At 41.4% G+C, this 18,726-nt stretch overlaps 1 protein-coding gene across 4 annotated transcripts in view; it reads left to right on the top strand.

Moving 5' to 3' along the window:
* The window catches only part of SNAPC4 (small nuclear RNA activating complex polypeptide 4), a 66,035-nt gene that overhangs the window by 44,485 nt on the left and 2,824 nt on the right, over nucleotides 1–18,726 (top strand). For 2 of the 4 annotated variants that reach the window (XM_075185844.1, XM_075185843.1), the window contains 3 exons: nucleotides 1,262–1,289; nucleotides 3,077–4,737; nucleotides 8,007–8,127. In XM_075185844.1, coding sequence (XP_075041945.1) covers nucleotides 1,262–1,289; nucleotides 3,077–4,737; nucleotides 8,007–8,120 — 1,803 coding nt within the window. In that variant the 3' untranslated portion in view covers nucleotides 8,121–8,127. Of the gene's footprint in view, nucleotides 1–1,261; nucleotides 1,290–3,076; nucleotides 4,738–8,006; nucleotides 8,128–8,719; nucleotides 8,810–11,059; nucleotides 11,217–18,726 lie in introns of all 4 variants that reach the window. The other 2 variants (XR_012678995.1, XR_012678994.1) reach the window with 2 other exon arrangements.

The following is an 18,726-nucleotide window of genomic DNA, read 5'->3' as shown; positions in this document are numbered from 1 at the left end:
ACAAACATTTATGCGCACTCTGAACATTGAAGACACCTGAGCCAATCCCAAAACAGATCTTTCCAGTGTCTTGGTCCACTCTGGTTTAGCCTTATTCATTAACCTGGGTGACTGTCTCCAAAGGGAGAGCGTTTGGACCAGGCGCACTTGCAGAGAGAGGAAAGAGAGGATTTATATTCCCCTCTAGGACTCGCAGCCAGTCTAGTCGGCTCATCAATGGACTGAACCAGGGACCCCACCCAGGCAGGTTCCACCATTTCAGCTGCGCCCCCCAAGGCATACGCCAGTCACGGTCCTTCACTTTGCAGGCCGCACCCCGTGCCTCTGTACCCTGCTGGCCATTTGATGATCCAAGAGATCAGAAGATTATGCTCAATACACCACCTAATCTACCATTTAGGAACTGCTTGTCATTAGTTAAAGGTGAGGACATGGGGTTGAGTGATGGGACTTTTATGATTTGAGGAAGAACGTGAAGGGACTCTAGGAGCTGAGGAGATGAAAAACTTACATTGATAGAGGAATTACCATATGTTTATAAGCTTAATACACATTGTCGTGTAAATAACAACTTACAGAAAGTGTCAGTGAGAAAGGAGAAGGCAGAAAGAAATAATATACATTCTAATGCAAAGGCAGCCTTAGCTGATTGTAAACTCCTAGTGGCTGGTTTATTCAGCAAATCCTGGATTAACTGAGAGCGTATTCCTTGATTGGTAGTCTTGATAACCAGCAAATGCTAGATGGACTTGTCTAGTTAAAGAGCAGGGGTATCTCACAGGGTATACCATTCAGCAAATTGTTTTCTACTTCAGCCGTCTGGGGACACAAACTTTACTAAGATAAGCTTCTACCAACAGGAGGCAGGACCTTAATTACATCCTTTCCCATTCTTATACTGCTTCTAATCTTAAGTGTCTGGAATGTGTCTGCAGGACTAAACACCACGATATAAGAGCTTGTTGTAGAGTTAAAGATTAAAGTTTTGATTTTGCACATACAAATAGTAAATTGTATTTACTTACCGGACATATATGATTTATCAGGCATTGACCACTGCTTTTAGAAGGTTTACGCAGACCATAGCTGTCCTGCTGGGATTACAACTCTCAGTATGCTGGCAGCACCTTTCTATCGTACCCAGAGAACAGTGCGTTGCTAACCTGTCTTACGTTTCATCCAGGTCTATTTAATTCTCTCCGTTCAATACAGTTTATTAACGTTTTTTTTTTGTTTTTTTTATTTCATTTATTATTTCTAGGACCTCCTATCGCCGAAAAGCATTTTAGGTATGTGTGGGTTTTATACATAATACGAAGTATTCTTTATGTCTGATAAAGTCTAATGATAGTCGTCATTTATTAAATCATAATATAGAAGTGTTATAATTATACATATCCATTTTATAAAAACTGCTTATTTATGTCATTTCATTATTCATAAATATGTGTCCTAAGAAATACTATCTTCCGTACTGCAGACTAGAAGGATATTTAATGTTCCCAGGAAGGAACACTTTCTGCAACTCGAACTTAATTTTGTTTCTTGGTGGATTATAGTGTTGTCATAATTGGGGACATATTGGTGATATTCGTGTCTGTCAGTGCAGAGGAGGAGATGACTGTAGTGGGCTTTATACGGGTATTAGGAGATTCCTGACCATACATGGTGCAGAACTGAGTAGGCTGATGGTTAATTTGCATAAACATTTGTGTGTCAATGTATATAGGCATTTGGTTCACAAATCTCATTAATGACTTTATGTATGTAAAATAGACCTTGATAAGTTACATTTTATATTTAAATGGATTTGTCTGTCTTCAAAATATTGTGTGATTTTGTGCTGCAAAGAAAGACTAAGACACATGAGTTAATTTTGCTCTGTGACATTTAATTCTCTTATACACGTCATGCACCTAATCCATTGACTTTTCTGTAAATAATATTTGTATAATTGGCTCTGATATTAGAACACACTTATTATACTAAATGCTGCTCTTGCCTTTTCCTGATGTGAGGGGTCAGTTGTAGATCTTTCCCCTCACTCTATTCCTGGCCACCGCAGTTTCCAAGCACAAGGGTGGAATCTATATTTGGAAAGAGAAGTCGCATTATCGCTTGCTGTAGGCTGCGTCCTCCGGTTTATCTATTGCCACAGCCCTATCAGGAATGGTGGCAGTGGGTTCTGATTGGTCCCAAGCAGAGCACCGAGAGGAGGTGGTGGAGGGGACTTGTGCCATAGTAGCTTAGTGTCTTTGGGGTGCTCCCCACCTGTGGAATTATCTCCCATGCCCTATCTACTCTCCAAGGCTTCCAGTGTGCTCTTAAACCTTATTTCTTTATTCAAGACCTTTAGTCCTCCTCCTAACTTCTTTGTCTCTGTTACCACCTCCACTCCCCAGTCGGTACCACCCTATTTGTGTTTTCCCCTTCCCTCTTGGATGTAAACACTCATAAGCAGGGCCCACTTTCCTTGTGTTCTCCTTATACTATTCTATCTCCCTCCGTACCTCCAGGCCAGGCCTACTTCATGTAGGACATTACCATCACTCTCACTCACTGTAAATATTTGATCTGTATTATCATGTTATCTGTGTATTTTTTGTTTAATCAGTATGTCTGGTCTTGGAATTGTATTGTTTTTCATCTATTTTGTAATACGTCATGGATCATTGCTGTTTATTTTGTACTACCGCATGTATGTCATGTACGGCACTGTAGACGTTTTTGCAGTAAAAACATCATTGAGATATAGTATATGATACAATTTCCCAGAATGCTGGGATGATGCAGTTCTGCTCCTTGCAAATCATAATTTGAGGGAGTTTTTGTTCTGCTTTGTCATTAGCTTTCCACACACTAGTTATAAAGTTCTGCTCAAGTGTCTCACACTAAGAAAACATTTTGTTGTATACTGTTACCTATCTGACTAACTAATACATTATTATGTTAATAGTACTCCAATTACAAACCTGGCATTTTTATTGTTTTTTTAAATTAGTTCTTTAGTGTTTACATTTCTTTTAGGGCAGCCAATACTTTTTTTAATGTACATAACTAACTATTTTTTTTGCAGCCTGTTCTTTTAACACCCAAGAACCAAAGGCTGTTAGTCTGCAGGTGGAACCTGGCAGCACACCAAAACCCCAAGCAAAACGTTGTGTTTCTCAACCAAGCAATCTTACTCCCAAAGTAACAGCTCCTGGTCCCACACAAAAGCCAAAAACTGTCTATGAATTGTTGAAGGAAAAACGAATGCAGCAATCAAGAGTCCAAAAGGCTAACCAAAATACAGTTGTTCTGTCTCCAAACATCCTGGTTTCACCACAGATGTTAATTCACCAGCAATGCAACCCAACAGAACGGCCTCCACGCATGGGGATTCCCATGGCTTCACCTAATGCACAAAATAGTGTCTGGCCAGTCATGCCGTTTGTTTCCTTGCCAGCGAGCCAGGTTATTTCAACAAACCATTTTGCTGACAATCAGTTGTCCTCAGCAAATGATGATTCCATAATCAGAACAGGGACAGATGTAGGGAAACATATACCCGATACTCAAATTACCAATGCCCCAGACAGTTTCCATAGTAAATCAACCAGTGATTCTCAGTCTCAAGCAATTCTAGATTCACAAGCATCAGTTTCACAGCAAGTGCCTGTACATGTATTTCACACAGCGATGAGCCCTGCAGCCAACAGTAACCCAATTTCTATGACTTGGTTAGTTACTCCGAAAGGTTTGCTACAGTTTCCTGCGCAAGCTTTAACATTTCCTAGTCCAACCCAGCCGACCATAAATCAGAGCACAGGAGATGTCTCTGCATCATTGGAAGCAAGAGCTGTTGAAATGTCAACAAATGAAGCGTGTTTTGGTAAAATCTCAGAAGCCGCACCAGATGTAAGAAAGAGTCCAAATCAAACTTTGCCTGCCATGAAAAGCTCTTTATCACAAGAAGGTACTGCAAAGACTTCTGTAGATGTTCGACTGACTGGACCTCTTTTGCCAGCTGTCACCTCTGCACCAAGTCTACTAAACAGATCAAGTCCATCCACCTTGATGCCCAGAAAATATCCTGTTGTTAAGATAGCAAAACTTTTGCCCACAGACCATGTTAAAATAGGTACAGTGAATTTATCAAAGAGTGGACAGCCGGGTCCAATTCTGAGCAGCACCACCCAGACTTCTACAGCGAACACCGAGAAGAAAGTTTTAGATGTGAGTCACATCTCCTTTGAAGAGGAGACCAGTGTGAAAGAATGGCTTCAGGGGAAGAAAGGGGTAGAAGTAGCAGTAGAAAAAAGCGGCATGGCCTATTTGCCACCTTCTATTTGCACTCTGAAAACATTTTCTAGGATTCTGTTACAGAAGAAATATTTGGAAGAATGTGCTTTTAAACTTGTGCCTCATGTTGAGGATGTAAAAAAGATGACCTCTAGTAGGAAGCAGGAGATTCTCAATGACTTGGTGGAACAGAAACTTAAGGATAATCAAGCGTACCAAATGCTCAAGCAACGATTTCTCTCTGCCTTCACGTTCCCAGGGTTCTTGGCCATATTCACACCAGCTAAAAGTAAGTCGGCTAAGGAGAAGAGGGAGGACAGCGATGAAGACAGTGATGATTCCATGTATACTGAAATGAACAGGCATGGAAGGACCATTAATAATACTAATTCAACTGATGGCCAATCAGATACCAACACTTCTGGAGCCGCTGTGTTCACACATACACAACAGGTAAGATGCTTGGAGTGACTATATCGCATTCAAGAATATGGTGAATATGTAAAGGGGGTAAAACGTGGGGGCTCCTCCAACAAATGGGGGGGGGGGGGAAGAAAATCTATCTTTTACTGCTGGGGTTTTGTAATGAACTGAACAATAGGAACATTATCCCTCTCCTGTTATATGGAGCTTTAATGAGAAGTTCTGGGTAAATAGGCTGATAGGCTGTGACCACTCACTTAACCATGTTGCCTCAGATTTTTTTTAAAAAAATATTTTTTATTAGGATTTTTATGACCGTTTTACAATATAAAGATTACATTTTGTGGAACAGTCAGCATTAAGGTAATTAAACATATGAAGAGAATAGGGAAAGAGAGAAAAGAGAGAACAAGGGGAGTATAGAAGGGATTTAGGGGGGAAGAAGGGACATATTAGTATGGAAAGGAGGAGGGGGGGGGGGCCCGGCCTGACTCGTGAAATGCCAAGCATGCAGACCATTAGTGGGGTGATTGTCTGTAATCTGTGCATCAAGAAAGCCGTTGGGCACTTGAACCATTGTATGAAAGCCACAAGCCCCACATGACACGGTATTTGTTGGGACGGGAATTAGTGATACTTGTGATATATTCACAGTTGTAGGTCTGCCAGTTCCTATTAATCACTTCGGGAAGAGCAGGGGGCTCAGGTTGTTTCCAGGCAGATGCTATTGCGCACTTGGCGGCATTGAGTGTATGCCTGCCTCAGTTTGTAAGAGTGGTGTCACAGTGAACGTTTTCAGCTACCGTTTATAGCATTCAATAAAAATGAAGGAAAAATTACTTCTCCATCAGACTAATGGACTTATCTCCAGAAAACTGCCCTACTTCCAGCGAGGAAGTACATTCCTTACTTCTGTCCTTACCCCCTTCACCTGCCCGTTGATCGAATCCCCTCTCGCCTCCTCAGATCCCTCTCACCCATTGCCTGCTCCCACCTGGCTCACCTGTTCAATTCATCCCTTTCATCTGGTATCTTCCCTTGTTTTTTCAAAAATGCTCTAGTCTTGCCCATTCTTAAGAAACCAAATCTCAATCCCACCTCCCTGTCCAATTACCACCCCATCTCTCTACTGCCCTTTAACTCTAAATTACTTGAACGGTTAGTCTACAGCCGTTTTACCAGCTACCTCTCTAACAACTTTCTCCTGATCCTCTTCAACCTGGTTTTCGCCCCTCTACTCCACCGAAACTGCCCTAGCTAAAGCCACTAATGACATCTTAACTGACAAATTCAAAGGCCACTACTCCCTCCTCATCCCCTTGGACCTCTCCGCAGTCATCTATACTGTTGATCACCCTCTCCTGCTGTATACCCTTCGCTCCTTTGGCCTTTTCGATGTTGTCCTCACTTGGTTCGACTCTGACTGCTCCTTCTCTGTCTCCATCCCTGTCTCCTCCTCTGCCTACTCCCCACTTCCTGTAGGTGTCCCTCAGGGCTCTGTCCTTGCCCCAATGCTCTTTTCTTTGTACACCTCTTCACTGGGTGATCTTATCAGCTTCTTCAGCCTCCAGTATCATCTCTATGCTAACACCCAAATACAACTTTCTTTTTCTGTTCTCTCCCCTTCCATCCTCCATAATGTGTCCTGCTACCTCTCTGCCATTTTCTTCTGGATGTCCCAAAATTTCCTCAAACTTAATATGGCCAAATCCAAACTTATCCCTCCTCCCCTGCCACCCTCTCCATCACTATTGGTTCTCCATCATCTCCTGTTCTCCCCAAGTTCGATGCCCGGGGGTCACCCTTGACTCCTCTCTCTCCTTCACCCCTCATATTTAATCCCTTGCTGAATCCTGCCGCTTCCATCTCCTCAACATAGCCCGGATCAGACTCGTCCTATCCTCTGAGACCACAAAAACTCTCATCCACACTCTGATCATCTCCCGCCTTGATTACTGCAACCTCCTCATTGGCCTCCCCCTTAGCCTTCTCGCTCCTCTTCAGTCCATACTTAATGCTCCAGCCGGACAGATGTAATTGTTTCACTACTATAGAATTAAGGAACTATTCATTGCCTCCACATGCAACGCCCCAGTCATCCCGTACTCGGGCCACAATTTACAGATTTTTCAAGATCTAGCCCCCTCTACTCTTCGGAAGCATTGAAGCCTTGTTAACATCACGAAAGCTCTCAGGAATCATTGCATCGGCTACTATTGGGGGTTTCCATTATCTCTAAAATTCTCCCACAATGATACCAAATACAGAGTCAGAACTCACAAAGAGGGCCTTTCTGTTCTTGAGAAACTGGGAATACCTTTAATTCCCCCCAATTTTTCAAATGACTCCTCTTCTACTGCACGGAAAGCACCCTCATCTTCCTGGACTCAAACCTCAGTTTCTATGTGTTTGCATTAAGGATGCCAGTTTCGTAAGGAATGTGCTTTGCACCACCCCTGAGGGTAGCTTGGAGATGTCCCCAATGTTCTGGGGTCACCCAAATGGATGCCAGAGAAAATAAGATTTTCTACTTGCGATAAATCCTAATTACTTTGAATCCAGTGGGGACACTGAACACCCATCTTTTTACACTTTTGTTCTCCTCTCCTTGTTTTTGTGTTTCCTCCTACTCTGTCCTGTGGGGCTTAGTTAAAATGTAACTGGCAGGTGTGGGGTATGAAGGGAGAAGGGGGGCTGCTGTGATTTAAATGCTAAGATTTAAAGAGCCCTTGCTCCTGGCTGCACTCAATACCCAAATTTTCCAGTATCCCCCATTGGATTAAGAGAAAAGGATTTAAAGTAAGTATAAAATCTTCTTTTTCTAACTGTAAACATTCACAGTGCCTGTGTGACACCACCTTAAATCCGAATGAGGGAGTGGAGGAAGCCATGTTTCATTTGTGTGATATTTACTGACCTTTACAGAAAAGCACGATTTGCAACTTTTGTTTAAGGTTTGTTAATAATCTACCTTGTGTGTGTGTGTGTGTGTGTGTGTGTAAATGCCACCCTTTCCCCCATACAATACTTTAGTGGGGATCCCTCACTTGGGACCCCTCACCTATTGCTCAAAGCAGCATGATCCCTGCCATCTGTGTAATTAGGAGAAAGCTGTCATTTCCAATTGTGTTGAATCCTACTTCTTTCATAGAGTATTACTGCTGACCAGCATAGGTCCACACATGATGATTATTAGGACACTATAGCATTAATCTAAGTGTGAAGGGTCCAGTTCTTGTGTAGGGATTGGTTTTAAACATTAGGCAAAAACCCCTCTAAGTGTCTTGTTCATCTCACAGGAGGAGACTTTAAATGATCCGTGTCAAGCAATGTCTGCTGATAATACAAATGGCATTGATAACGCTGAGAGGAGAATCACAAGGACAACTGTGCGCTGTGGTAGATTAACGTGAAATACTGGTATGTGAAATTCATGTGATAATTTATATCTGTATGCTATTTTTTTATATCGCAGTGCTTTTTCCCATAAAGGGGAATAAATAAAACAAATGGTCTTTTCTTTCTTATCATAAGTACTCTCTAATGGAACTGCATATGCCTGACCCTTTGAGTAGCAGAAATATTCATAACTGGTTCTGTTGGATGCACTCTATTAGAGTGTATCTAAGCAATAATAAAAGATTAAACAGAACCCTTTAGTGGACTTACACTTTAGCCAATCAGTCAAACGTCTGTGTAACATGAAATCTCAAGGCAATAAAATACAAATGGTATTACATTTACATCCATTGACAAGACATAGAAAGGCTCCTGTCGGTTGTATGTGTATCCTGGATTAACAGCGGGTGCCTGCTTTCTGTTTCTCAGACTTGAAGTATTATACACCAGAGACTAGAGCAGAAGTTTTGCAGTAGTATAATAGCATTACCTGAGGCCAAGATCTATTGGGAACGGAGACTGTGGTTTTGCAATTAAGGGGTTCACAGTAGTTGGGCTGAAATGCACTGGTCTCTCCTGGTTGACACAGTGCCCTATTCTACCTCTACCTCAGGTGTTCCTGGGATCTGCTGCCTGTCAGCTTATCCAACGATCTGTCAGTCGGCAACTTCCCATCTCTCTGCATTCTCTTCCCGATGTCATGGTACTGCTCTCGTTTCCCATAAGATAAGAAATTGACATACTTGTCTACTAAAGTTCTCAGTGGTGTTGTCGATGTTACAATGCAGTAATTTGTTGGCTCTTCTAGCCCTATCCACTACAAAACTGTTTATTCAGATATGCAAGAGTTGAAAATGTAATAGATTAGGCCCCCCAATTGTAGGAACACTGTAATTTTTATATTTTTCCTTCTCTTGCACTGATTATTAGTAATATGCTTTCATAAATTAGCTGTATCTGCCTCTCATATGGACCCTGAGATGAATGTTTCCAGTTTCAGCTGAATTGAGCTTTTGTGGATTGGGTTTAGAGTCCATGGGATATATTTACTAAACTGCGGGTTTGAAAAACTGGAGATGTTGCCTGTAGCAACCAATCAAACCTGTAGTTTAGTAAATATACCCCAATGTGTCAGAATAATGTCTGTATGATGTCAGAGAAACCTTTCCCTGTCTTGAAGGATAAGTTATGGATCCCAGATGTGTTCCTTTCTGTACAGTGACTCTGTAGACTGTAGCCAGATGGGGCAAATATGGGCCGTATGCCTCAGAATACACATGACCGCTTTCTCTTCCACAGCCAGAACCCAGGGCTTTTATATATTCTGTTTAGTTATTGAAGCTACAATAAAGAACATCTGACTTCAGTTGAAGGTCAAGTCCTCAAATGACTTGATCAAAGCTTGCTGGTCTGTCAGAAAGTGTTACCCATGTAGAGTAGGTGTCTACCCCCTCCTCAGTCTGGATCTCGCTGGCGCACAGATCTTTAGATCCCATCGTACACAATTTTGTTATATTCCATAAACAATATGTGAGATAGGACAAGGGAGTAAAGTTGGAGAACTGTGGTTGATTGTTACACTGACCGGTCTGTGATGTAGGTTCTGCAGGATTCATATGTGGGGGAGACGATACATCATTCCTTTACCAGACTGTTGCTGCCTCTATAAACTACATTATAGATGGGGTTACAAAGGTCCACCAAACGCCAAAAAGGCTTAATGTGCCTTCAGATGCTTCAGTATATTTGCTTTCTCTAGGGCCACATTTTGTCCACTGTCTTCTGCATCCCTGTCCCCATTGCTTAGATGCGGTAGTATTTAGAATATATGGCAGAAAATGTACATCCAGCTTCTGGCTTTATTACTTGAGTGACTGTTTTAGATAGCGCTGTTTCTTAAATTGTATATTTGTAGTCACTCTTTTCTAATGATTCTTCTCTCCAGTCATCCTCCATGTAATGGTGACCATATAATTTCTTCTCCAACAAACCTTCCCTGCATGTTGATGCTTGAGCATAGTAGCATAATATGCAACAAGTTATGGGCTCAGATATTGCACAACAGAAAAGTACAAGCAATCGTACCGTGAGTTCTGCAGAATATATGTGAGGAACTCGGCCCTGCACTTCAGAGGGACTAAAGTGAAAGGGCCGCAGCTCAGAGCTTGAACCAGCAGCAGCCTAAACGGAATAATAAGCATGATCAGCTGTGGAAATTTAAGGTTGAGATGCTGCTATCCAGAGATGACTTGTGGGAGGTTACTACAGACGGGCCAGAGTTTAATAACAAAGAATAGGATAAGAAAAGCAGACTGATATGAGCTACCATACATGTATTAGTTGGAGATAAGCAGCTAATTCACATAAGACATGAGACTGCCACATAGGACAAGTGGGATGCGTTACAGAAGCTATATGAAGGATCAGTTTAGACAGTAAGCTGTTTCTGTTGAGGAAACTAGATCACATGAGACTAGAGCAAGGAAAGGACATACAGGAGCATATAAATGGGATGCTAGAGACCGTATCACCACTCTGGTTACTGGGTGAGGACTTAAAGCATAATCATATGGTAGCCATACTTCTGTGTACTCTACCTGATATATATACTTACATACATGATTAGCACCCTGGGTATAAGGCTGGAAGAGGAATGAACACTGGACTTTGAACACCAGGTTTATAGGATTATGCCACAGAGATAAAGTCACAAAATAACGTTACAAGTATATTTTAGATGCAAGAAACAAATAAAAATTGTTCTATTTGGAGAGCTGAGCAACAGACCATTAAAACTGCACTCGCTGATGCATGAACAAATCAGTGGCGTGGAACCTTTAAAGCAACAGAAGGTCGCCTTTCCCAGAATTGGTGCATAGATTCAGGATTAATAAGCCAAGTAACTTTTTCACAGAACTTGACCTGCATAACAAAGAGCTCATCTATTTTGCAGATGGAAATGGTAACACCACTGAAGGAATTGGTCACAGTCTACAAATGGGACTATCTGGTAGTACCAGTAAGGCATGTGCTGCTTGTTTCTGGGTTGGAAGCCAGACTCTCTTCTGTAAGGCATTTGGTGGCTAAAGGACTCCCCAACAAATTACAAGGTGACAAGTGTATTAGGCTGTTAGTTTGTTCATCAATGCTGAGTTGTTTGTTGCATAAATGCTAAAGCTACAAGAATAACCATTCCTTAAGAGCGCAAGAACAGAGCTTCAAGACTCCTTGATCATACACAATGACATGTGGTCCTATGAAATTACCCCCACCAGGAGGCAAAAGATACATAGGGTCTTCTGAGGAGCAAAGATGATGCATTGAACAAATTACAGAATTATGTAACAATGACAATGGAGGTGAATTTACAGGACACAAAACAGAGAACTTAAGACAATGTGACATAGAGCATCAAAAAGATAATTCCATATACACCAGAGCAAAATGGGGTAGATGAATGGAAGAACAGAACCCTGACTGAAATGATCATGCTAAAATACTTAAAATAAACTGGAAAATACTGGGGTGAAGCAGTTTACTTACCTACAAAACAGATTGTTCTCCAGAATAGTGGAGAAAGCTTCATATGAACTTTGTGTCTTACGCTAGGTTTCTCACCACGCCAGAGCTTTTGGATGCAATCAGTTGTCTATATCCCTGAAGAAAAACCCAACAGTCTTCAAAACTGAGTAGTGGAAGGGATTCTCGTTTCGCACAATGAGTTCCAAAGGATGCTGAATTCTGGTACCAAAAACAGGCAAGGTGACTCAACAGCTGCGTGACGTCTGTTGAAGTGATGTTACAATGACTCTGCTAAACTTGGGTACAAAAGAGACCTACAATTCTAAACAGCCAAGTGATACACCTTAAAGCCACCGGTACACTCAATTGACTGAGTTCAATATAAAATTGTTCACCATTAATGAGGACACAGTCAGATCCAGAAGTGAGGTGTTTAACACCTCCTATGCCTCTCAAACAAAGCAAAGGCAATTATTAAATGTAAAAAAATCTATGCAAACTGGTGTGGTTTATTATGAGCGCTCATGACTTGCAGTACAGTAATGTGAAATGTTGGTTTGTTGGTTCCTAAAGTCAGGTAGTTGGTTTCTGGTTCTGAAGTGACAGTGAGGTTCAGTTGGTTGTCGTTGTTGCTTTCAGGATTGGTGGTGGTGCTGGGTTGTATGTGTTGTGCATTTGTACTTGGTCACAATTTTTGGGACTGGGTTAATAGCCAAAACTTTTGTGACCGCATCCTCCATAATATTTCCAATGATGATCATGAAGATTTTAAATGACCATTAGATCTCCCTTTCCAATGTTGAAATTGTTACTAATGCCTCACATCTGCATGTACCAATGGGACATGATGTGAAAGCTGGGTCAATCCCAGCAGATTTGCCAGATTGGATGAAGATACTGTGGAAGGCAGTTCAGAATTGGTAGAGTTGGATGACACTGCTTCCTCTAGCAACCAGGGGAATGGTCTCTCCAGCATAGAGGGGACCAAAGCTACTCAGTGACCCAGGCAGATTGTGGTGGTAGGGGATTCAATTATTAGGAAGGTAGATAGGGCAATCTGTTACCGGGACCGTGCATGCCGAACAATGTGGTGTCTCCCGGGTGCTCGGGCTCGGCATATTGCGGATCGGGTGGACAGATTGTTGGGAGGGGCTGGGAATGACCCTGCGGTTTTGGTGCATGTTGGCACCAATGACCGAGTTAGAGGAAGAAGGGGTGTCCTAAAGAATGATTTCAGGGACATAGGTCGCAAACTTAAGGCAAGGACATCCAAGGTAGTATTTTCGGAAATACTACCTGTGCCACGCGCTAGTCCAGGGAAGCAGCGGGAGATTAGGGAGGTTAATGTGTGGCTAAAAGATTGGTGTAGGAAGGAGGGTTCTGGATTCTTAGAGCACTGGGCTGATTTCTCAGTCACTTCCATCTTTATTGTGGAGATGGATTGCACCTGAATGAGGAGGGGGCTGCTGTTCTAGGGGAGAGGATGGTTAGAAGGTTGGAGGAGATTAGGGAGGTTAATGCGTGGCTAAAAGATTGGTGTAGGAAGGAGGGTTTTGGATTCTTAGAGCACTGGGCTGATTTCTCGGTCAGTTGCCATCTTTATTGTCGTGATGGATTGCATCTGAATGAGGAGGGGGCTGCTGTTCTAGGGGGGAGGATGGTTAGAAGGTTGGAGGAGATTTTAAACTTGGCTCCGGGGGGGAGGGGCAAGCAAGTGTTTATGGGATAGACATTGAGAGTAGTAAGGAGGAATTTAACAAGAGTCAAGGGGGTGGAGAGGGGGGAAAGGGAAGCATAGCCGATAAGCAAAAAGAAATACCTAAGGGAGGCAATAGACTTAAGTGTATGCTTGCACATGCAAGAAGCCTGACAGGTAAAATGGGGGAGTTAGAACTAGTAGCAATGAATGAGCATTATGATATTATAGGTATTACTGAGACCTGGTGGGATGATACACATGACTGGGCAGTCAACTTGGAAGGCTATTCTCTCTTCAGGCGGGATAGGGTAAATAAAAGGGGAGGAGGAGTATGTCTTAAGCCAGAATTAAAACCAAGTATTCAGGAAGTTATATACGAGAATATTGGTGATAATATAGAGGCATTGTGGGTGGAAATATCCAGCAGGGGAAAAAGTTCAGAGAAGTTGCTGATAGGGATATGCTATAAACCGCCAGATATTAGTACGATTGAGGAAGCCCAACTTCTACAGCAAATTGAAAAGGCTACACAACTAGGTCAGGTTATAATTATGGGGGATTTTAATTATCCGGACATTGATTGGAGTACTGAGACCTGCGGTACAGCTAGGAGAAATAGGTTTCTGAGCACGCTAAAAGACCATTACATTAGTTGAGGAACCAACTAGGAACCGGACTATACTGGACCTAGTAATAACAAACAATGTAGACATAATATTGAATATTCAGGTAAAGGAGCACTTATGAAACAGTGATCATAATATGGTCTCATTTGAAATTAGTTTCCAGAAGCAACGGTATAAGGTATCAACTAGGACTTTAAACTTTAGAAAGGCAACTTTTAATATGCTAAAGGAGTCTATAAAGAGCATAGACTGGGACAAAGCCTTTGAAGGAAAAAATACGGAAGAAAAGTGGGCTGTCTTTAAAATGTTGTTGGAAACCTACACGTATAAGTTCATTCCTATGGGAAATAAATGTAAAAGAATTAAGTCAAAACCAATGTGGCTAAATAAAAAGGTAAGGGAAGAAAAGCAAAGGAAGAAGCGTGCATTTAAATTAAGTCTGAAGGGTCAGAGGAGTCCTTCCGTAGGTACAAGGAATGTAATAAAACATGCAAAAAGGAAATTAGATTGGCTAAATTAGAAAATGAAAGGCACGTTGCAAAAGAAAGTAAGACAAACCCAAAAAAGTTTTTTAATTATATAAATGGCAAAAGGATTAAAAAAGATAATATAGGACCCCTAAGAAGTTAGATGGGTGAATTGATAAATTATACTAAGGAAAAAGCAGAGATATTAAACACTTTCTTTTCTTCAGTATTTACTAGAGAGGAACAAAAGGCAGGAGTAATACAAAAAAATGGAAATTAAACCATGCCATTAATTAATACTTGGTTGTCAGAGGAAGAAGTCCAAAGGCGACTGAGAATATTAAGATAAATAAAGCTCCAGGTCCAGATGGCATACACCCAAGGGTCCTTATGGAGTTAAACTCAGAAATAGCTAGACCGCTATTATTAATTTTCAGAGATTCAATCTCATCAGGCTCAGTACCAAGGGATTGGCGAATAGCAGATGTGGTGCCGTTGTTTAAAAAGGGGACGAGATCACAACCAGAGAATTATAGACCTGTAAGCCTGACATCAATAGTGGGGAAACTACTGGAAGGTATTTTAAGGGACTGTATTCAGGATTACTTGGTACGCAATAAAATTATTAGTGGGAATCAACATGGATTTGTGAGGGATAGGTCATGTCAAACTAATCTAATCTAATCAAATAAAAGTCTTATGTCTGATACCTTAACCTCTTTTACCTTCTTTATCTTATTCACTATAACCTTAAAGTCACGACACGAGACTTGAAATAGGGCACAAATAAATTATTTATTTAAATATGGTGGAGGTGAATAAAGCAGTCAGACCGACGTGTGCCAGGCAAAACCCAACTGTCCTGGGCAGAACTCCTTAGGACTTCTCACTGGGGAACAACCAAACCCCTGGGTTCAAGTGGGGGACCAACCAATCAAACCCCGGGCGCACATATCTACCTGGACAGGGCACCACGTCCCAATTCTACCGAACCCGCCCCTATTCTGGGCTATACGGGAAGCAACCACAGGGCAACCCACAAGGGCGGTACCTGAAACCGAGACTAATAGCCGATTCACTCGAAGAGAGGTGGGTTCACCATGCCCAATACCGTAATGTGCGCCCAAACAACCACTGGCCGTCGACTGAACTGCTTTTCCGGCAAATACTCCATCCATCTTCGCTGAGAACTATGCCTGCCTCCAACGCTGATATCCATCGTAACAGAATCTAGCCGACTCCTTTGTCTCTCAGCAACGAAAACAGGGAAGGTGGATGGGCAACGTCCAAATCTGCCAAGACTGAGCAAAACTCCGCCCATCCAATTTATAGCCCTATACCCCTCCCCTATGACACTGGATGGGCGTACCACAAAGTTAACTGTTAACACTCCGGAGAATAACTCAGTTAAAGATACAGCAAAGCTTTTATTATCCTTCGCTCCTATGCAGATCTCAGTTCTTATTAGTTTCTACGGGGAAGTTAGTGGGAACTTAGACCAGGGCAGGACAGTAGATGTGGTCTTCTTAGATTTTACAAAGGCCTTTGATACAGTGCCACACAAGAGGTTGGTTTACAAAATAAGGGAACTGGGTCAACATTTGTACTTGGATCAAAAACTGGTTAGAGAATAGGGAACAGAGAGTTGTGATAAATGGAACATTTTCTAATTGGTCAAAAGTCTTAAGAGGAGTACCTCAAGGTTCCGTGCTGGGGCCACTTCTTTTTAATATATTTATTAATGACCTTGGTGATGGTTTAGAGAGTAAAGTTTCTATTTTTGCAGATGACACTAAACTCTGTAAGGTAATAAAATCAGCAAGATGTAGCTTCTCTACAGAGGGACTTAAATAAACTGGAGGATTGGGCGGCCAAATGGAATATGAGATTTAACACAGATAAATGTAAGGTTATGCATTCAGGGATCAAAAACAAGAACGCAATCTATAAATTAAATGGAATTAATTTAGGAGAATCTATAATGGAAAAGGATTTGGGAGTGCTCGTTGACAGTAGACTTAGCAATAGTGCTCAATGTCAAGCAGCAGCTGCAAGGGCATACAAAGTATTGGCAAGCATAAAAAGGGGCATAGATGCAAGGGAAGACAGTTTAATTTTGCCACTGTATAAATCGTTGGTAAGACCTCATCTTGAATATGCTGTACAGTTCTGGGCATCACTCTATAAAAAAGATAATTTGGAACTAGAAAGGGTTCAGAGAAGGGCGACAAAATTGATAAAGGGTATGGAGTCATTAAGTTATGAGGAAAGGTTATCCAGTTTAGGCATGTTTACTTTAGAAAAGAGGCGTCTAAGGGGAGATATGATTACTATGTACAAATTCATTAGGGGTCAATACAGAGAACTTTCATGGGAACTTTTTACCTCAAGTACCATACACAGGACATGTGTTCACCCCCTAAGGTTAGAGGAGAGGAAATTTCACAACCAGCAAAGGAAGGGGTTCTTTACAGTAAGGGCAGTCAAGATATGGAAATCATTGCCAGGGAAGGTTGTGATGGCAGATTCAATAGATATGTTTAAGAAAGGGTTAGACAAATTTTTAGCGGTAAGGTGTATCCAGGAATACGACCGTTAATTAAAATGAAGGATAGTAGTGGATATAGGGTAAAAATAGGACTGCAGTATTGAGTCTGGGGGATTTTCACATTTGAAACAGATGGGCGGTTGCTTACTCTGGATCAATTTCAAATATAAGTGCAGGATCGCAGGAGATCCAAAATAGGTTGAACTTGATGGACTGGTGTCTTTTTTTTTTTTTTTTTTCTTCAACCTCATCAACTATTTTACTATGTTACTATGTACTTGCAAAGAGTACACACATTCTCCTCACTGAAAGGCAAATCCTTCCTCATTGTCTCCTACCCTGTCAGTGATTAAACGTTTGTTATAATTGCCTTACTATAGATACTTGACGTAATTCACTAAACCTATTTTGAGTTTTGCCAATTGCTGTCAAGCGTAATGGTTCAGCTACAGGAATGTGATAACTGTTCCACTTACTGTATTGAAATCTTACTGTATGCGTTGTATGTTCAATAAATTTCAGTTCTTCACCAAACCTTCTCATGTTTTTGTGACACCTTTTGTCAACTAGGTTGTGAGACGCCAATATTTTGGTCAGGGCATTGCAAAGGGTAAACCTACAGTAAACTTGCACAGAGTAGGACATAAAATGTCCTGCTATAAGATGTTATATTGTGTAACTACAGTGAGTATTGTCACACACACAGTGGAATAGGAAGAATTGCTACTATGATCTGTTATCCTACTCAAGATTAGAATAGATGCAGGTGGTGGGAATGTTAAAAGTTTAATTGTTTAAAGAAGTAATCTCCACATGCATGCTTTAACTGTTAGCAAGGGAACAGATCTCCCAATAATAGATTTAATTAAGGTAAACAGAGGAAGAAAGGGAATTAAGATTTTGTGTTTGGTTGCGAGTGAAGAGTTACGGTCACTGTATATGGAATTCTATCTCCCTGGACATGTTAGGGTTAGGGTTAGGGGTAGGGTTAGGGGGTTAGGGGGTTGGTGTTAGGGGGTTAGGGTTTGGGTCCGGACATATTAGGGTGTTAGGGGGTTAGGGTTAGGGTTAGGGGGTTAGGGGTTAGGGGGTTAGGGTGTTAGGGGGTTAGGGGGTTGGTGTTAGGGGGTTAGGGTTTGGGTCCGGACATATTAGGGTTCGGGTCATTCCCCACCGCTGCAGTAGTGTACAAACATGAACCATATATTTACTAGTTGTATTATTTTTGTGAGACTGAGAACATACAGTGGTGTGTAGAAGCCTGGGCATGCAATCCCACTGACCCCACCTCCATATTAGGGAATGGTCATAGGTTAGGTAAAGGGGAGTATGGGGTGTTTGTAGGTTAGGTGAAGAGGGAAACGGGGGGTTTTATGTACGGGGGGTTTGTACAGGGGGTTGGAGGGTGAGTGATTTTTTAATTACTATTGGTCATTAACGTTTTCATTTGTTTAACATATATTTCTACTCTGCAAACACAAAACTTTTTATACTGTTAATTGTTAAAACAAAACTGTACAGTAATATAAAATTTGAAAGGCTGTACAGTATCCTCTACAAACTACTGTAAATATCAGCAAGTGCTTGTTCTGTACCTTGTAATATTCAAAAACAATGCAGTTAATTGCTATGATTTACTGTATTTTTTTGAGGATACATTATGGTATCTATTGGAGTTCACCTGACCGAACATCAGGTCTCAATTCCAATTGAATAAATGTGTTTAATTACTTTATTAACTATGGCACTACAAATCAT

Source organism: Mixophyes fleayi, chromosome 9, assembly GCF_038048845.1.
Source record: "Mixophyes fleayi isolate aMixFle1 chromosome 9, aMixFle1.hap1, whole genome shotgun sequence".
NCBI classification, from domain to species: Eukaryota; Metazoa; Chordata; class Amphibia; order Anura; family Limnodynastidae; genus Mixophyes; species Mixophyes fleayi.
Note: the sequence above shows the minus strand (reverse complement) of the source record. Positions and strands in the feature narration are given on the sequence as shown.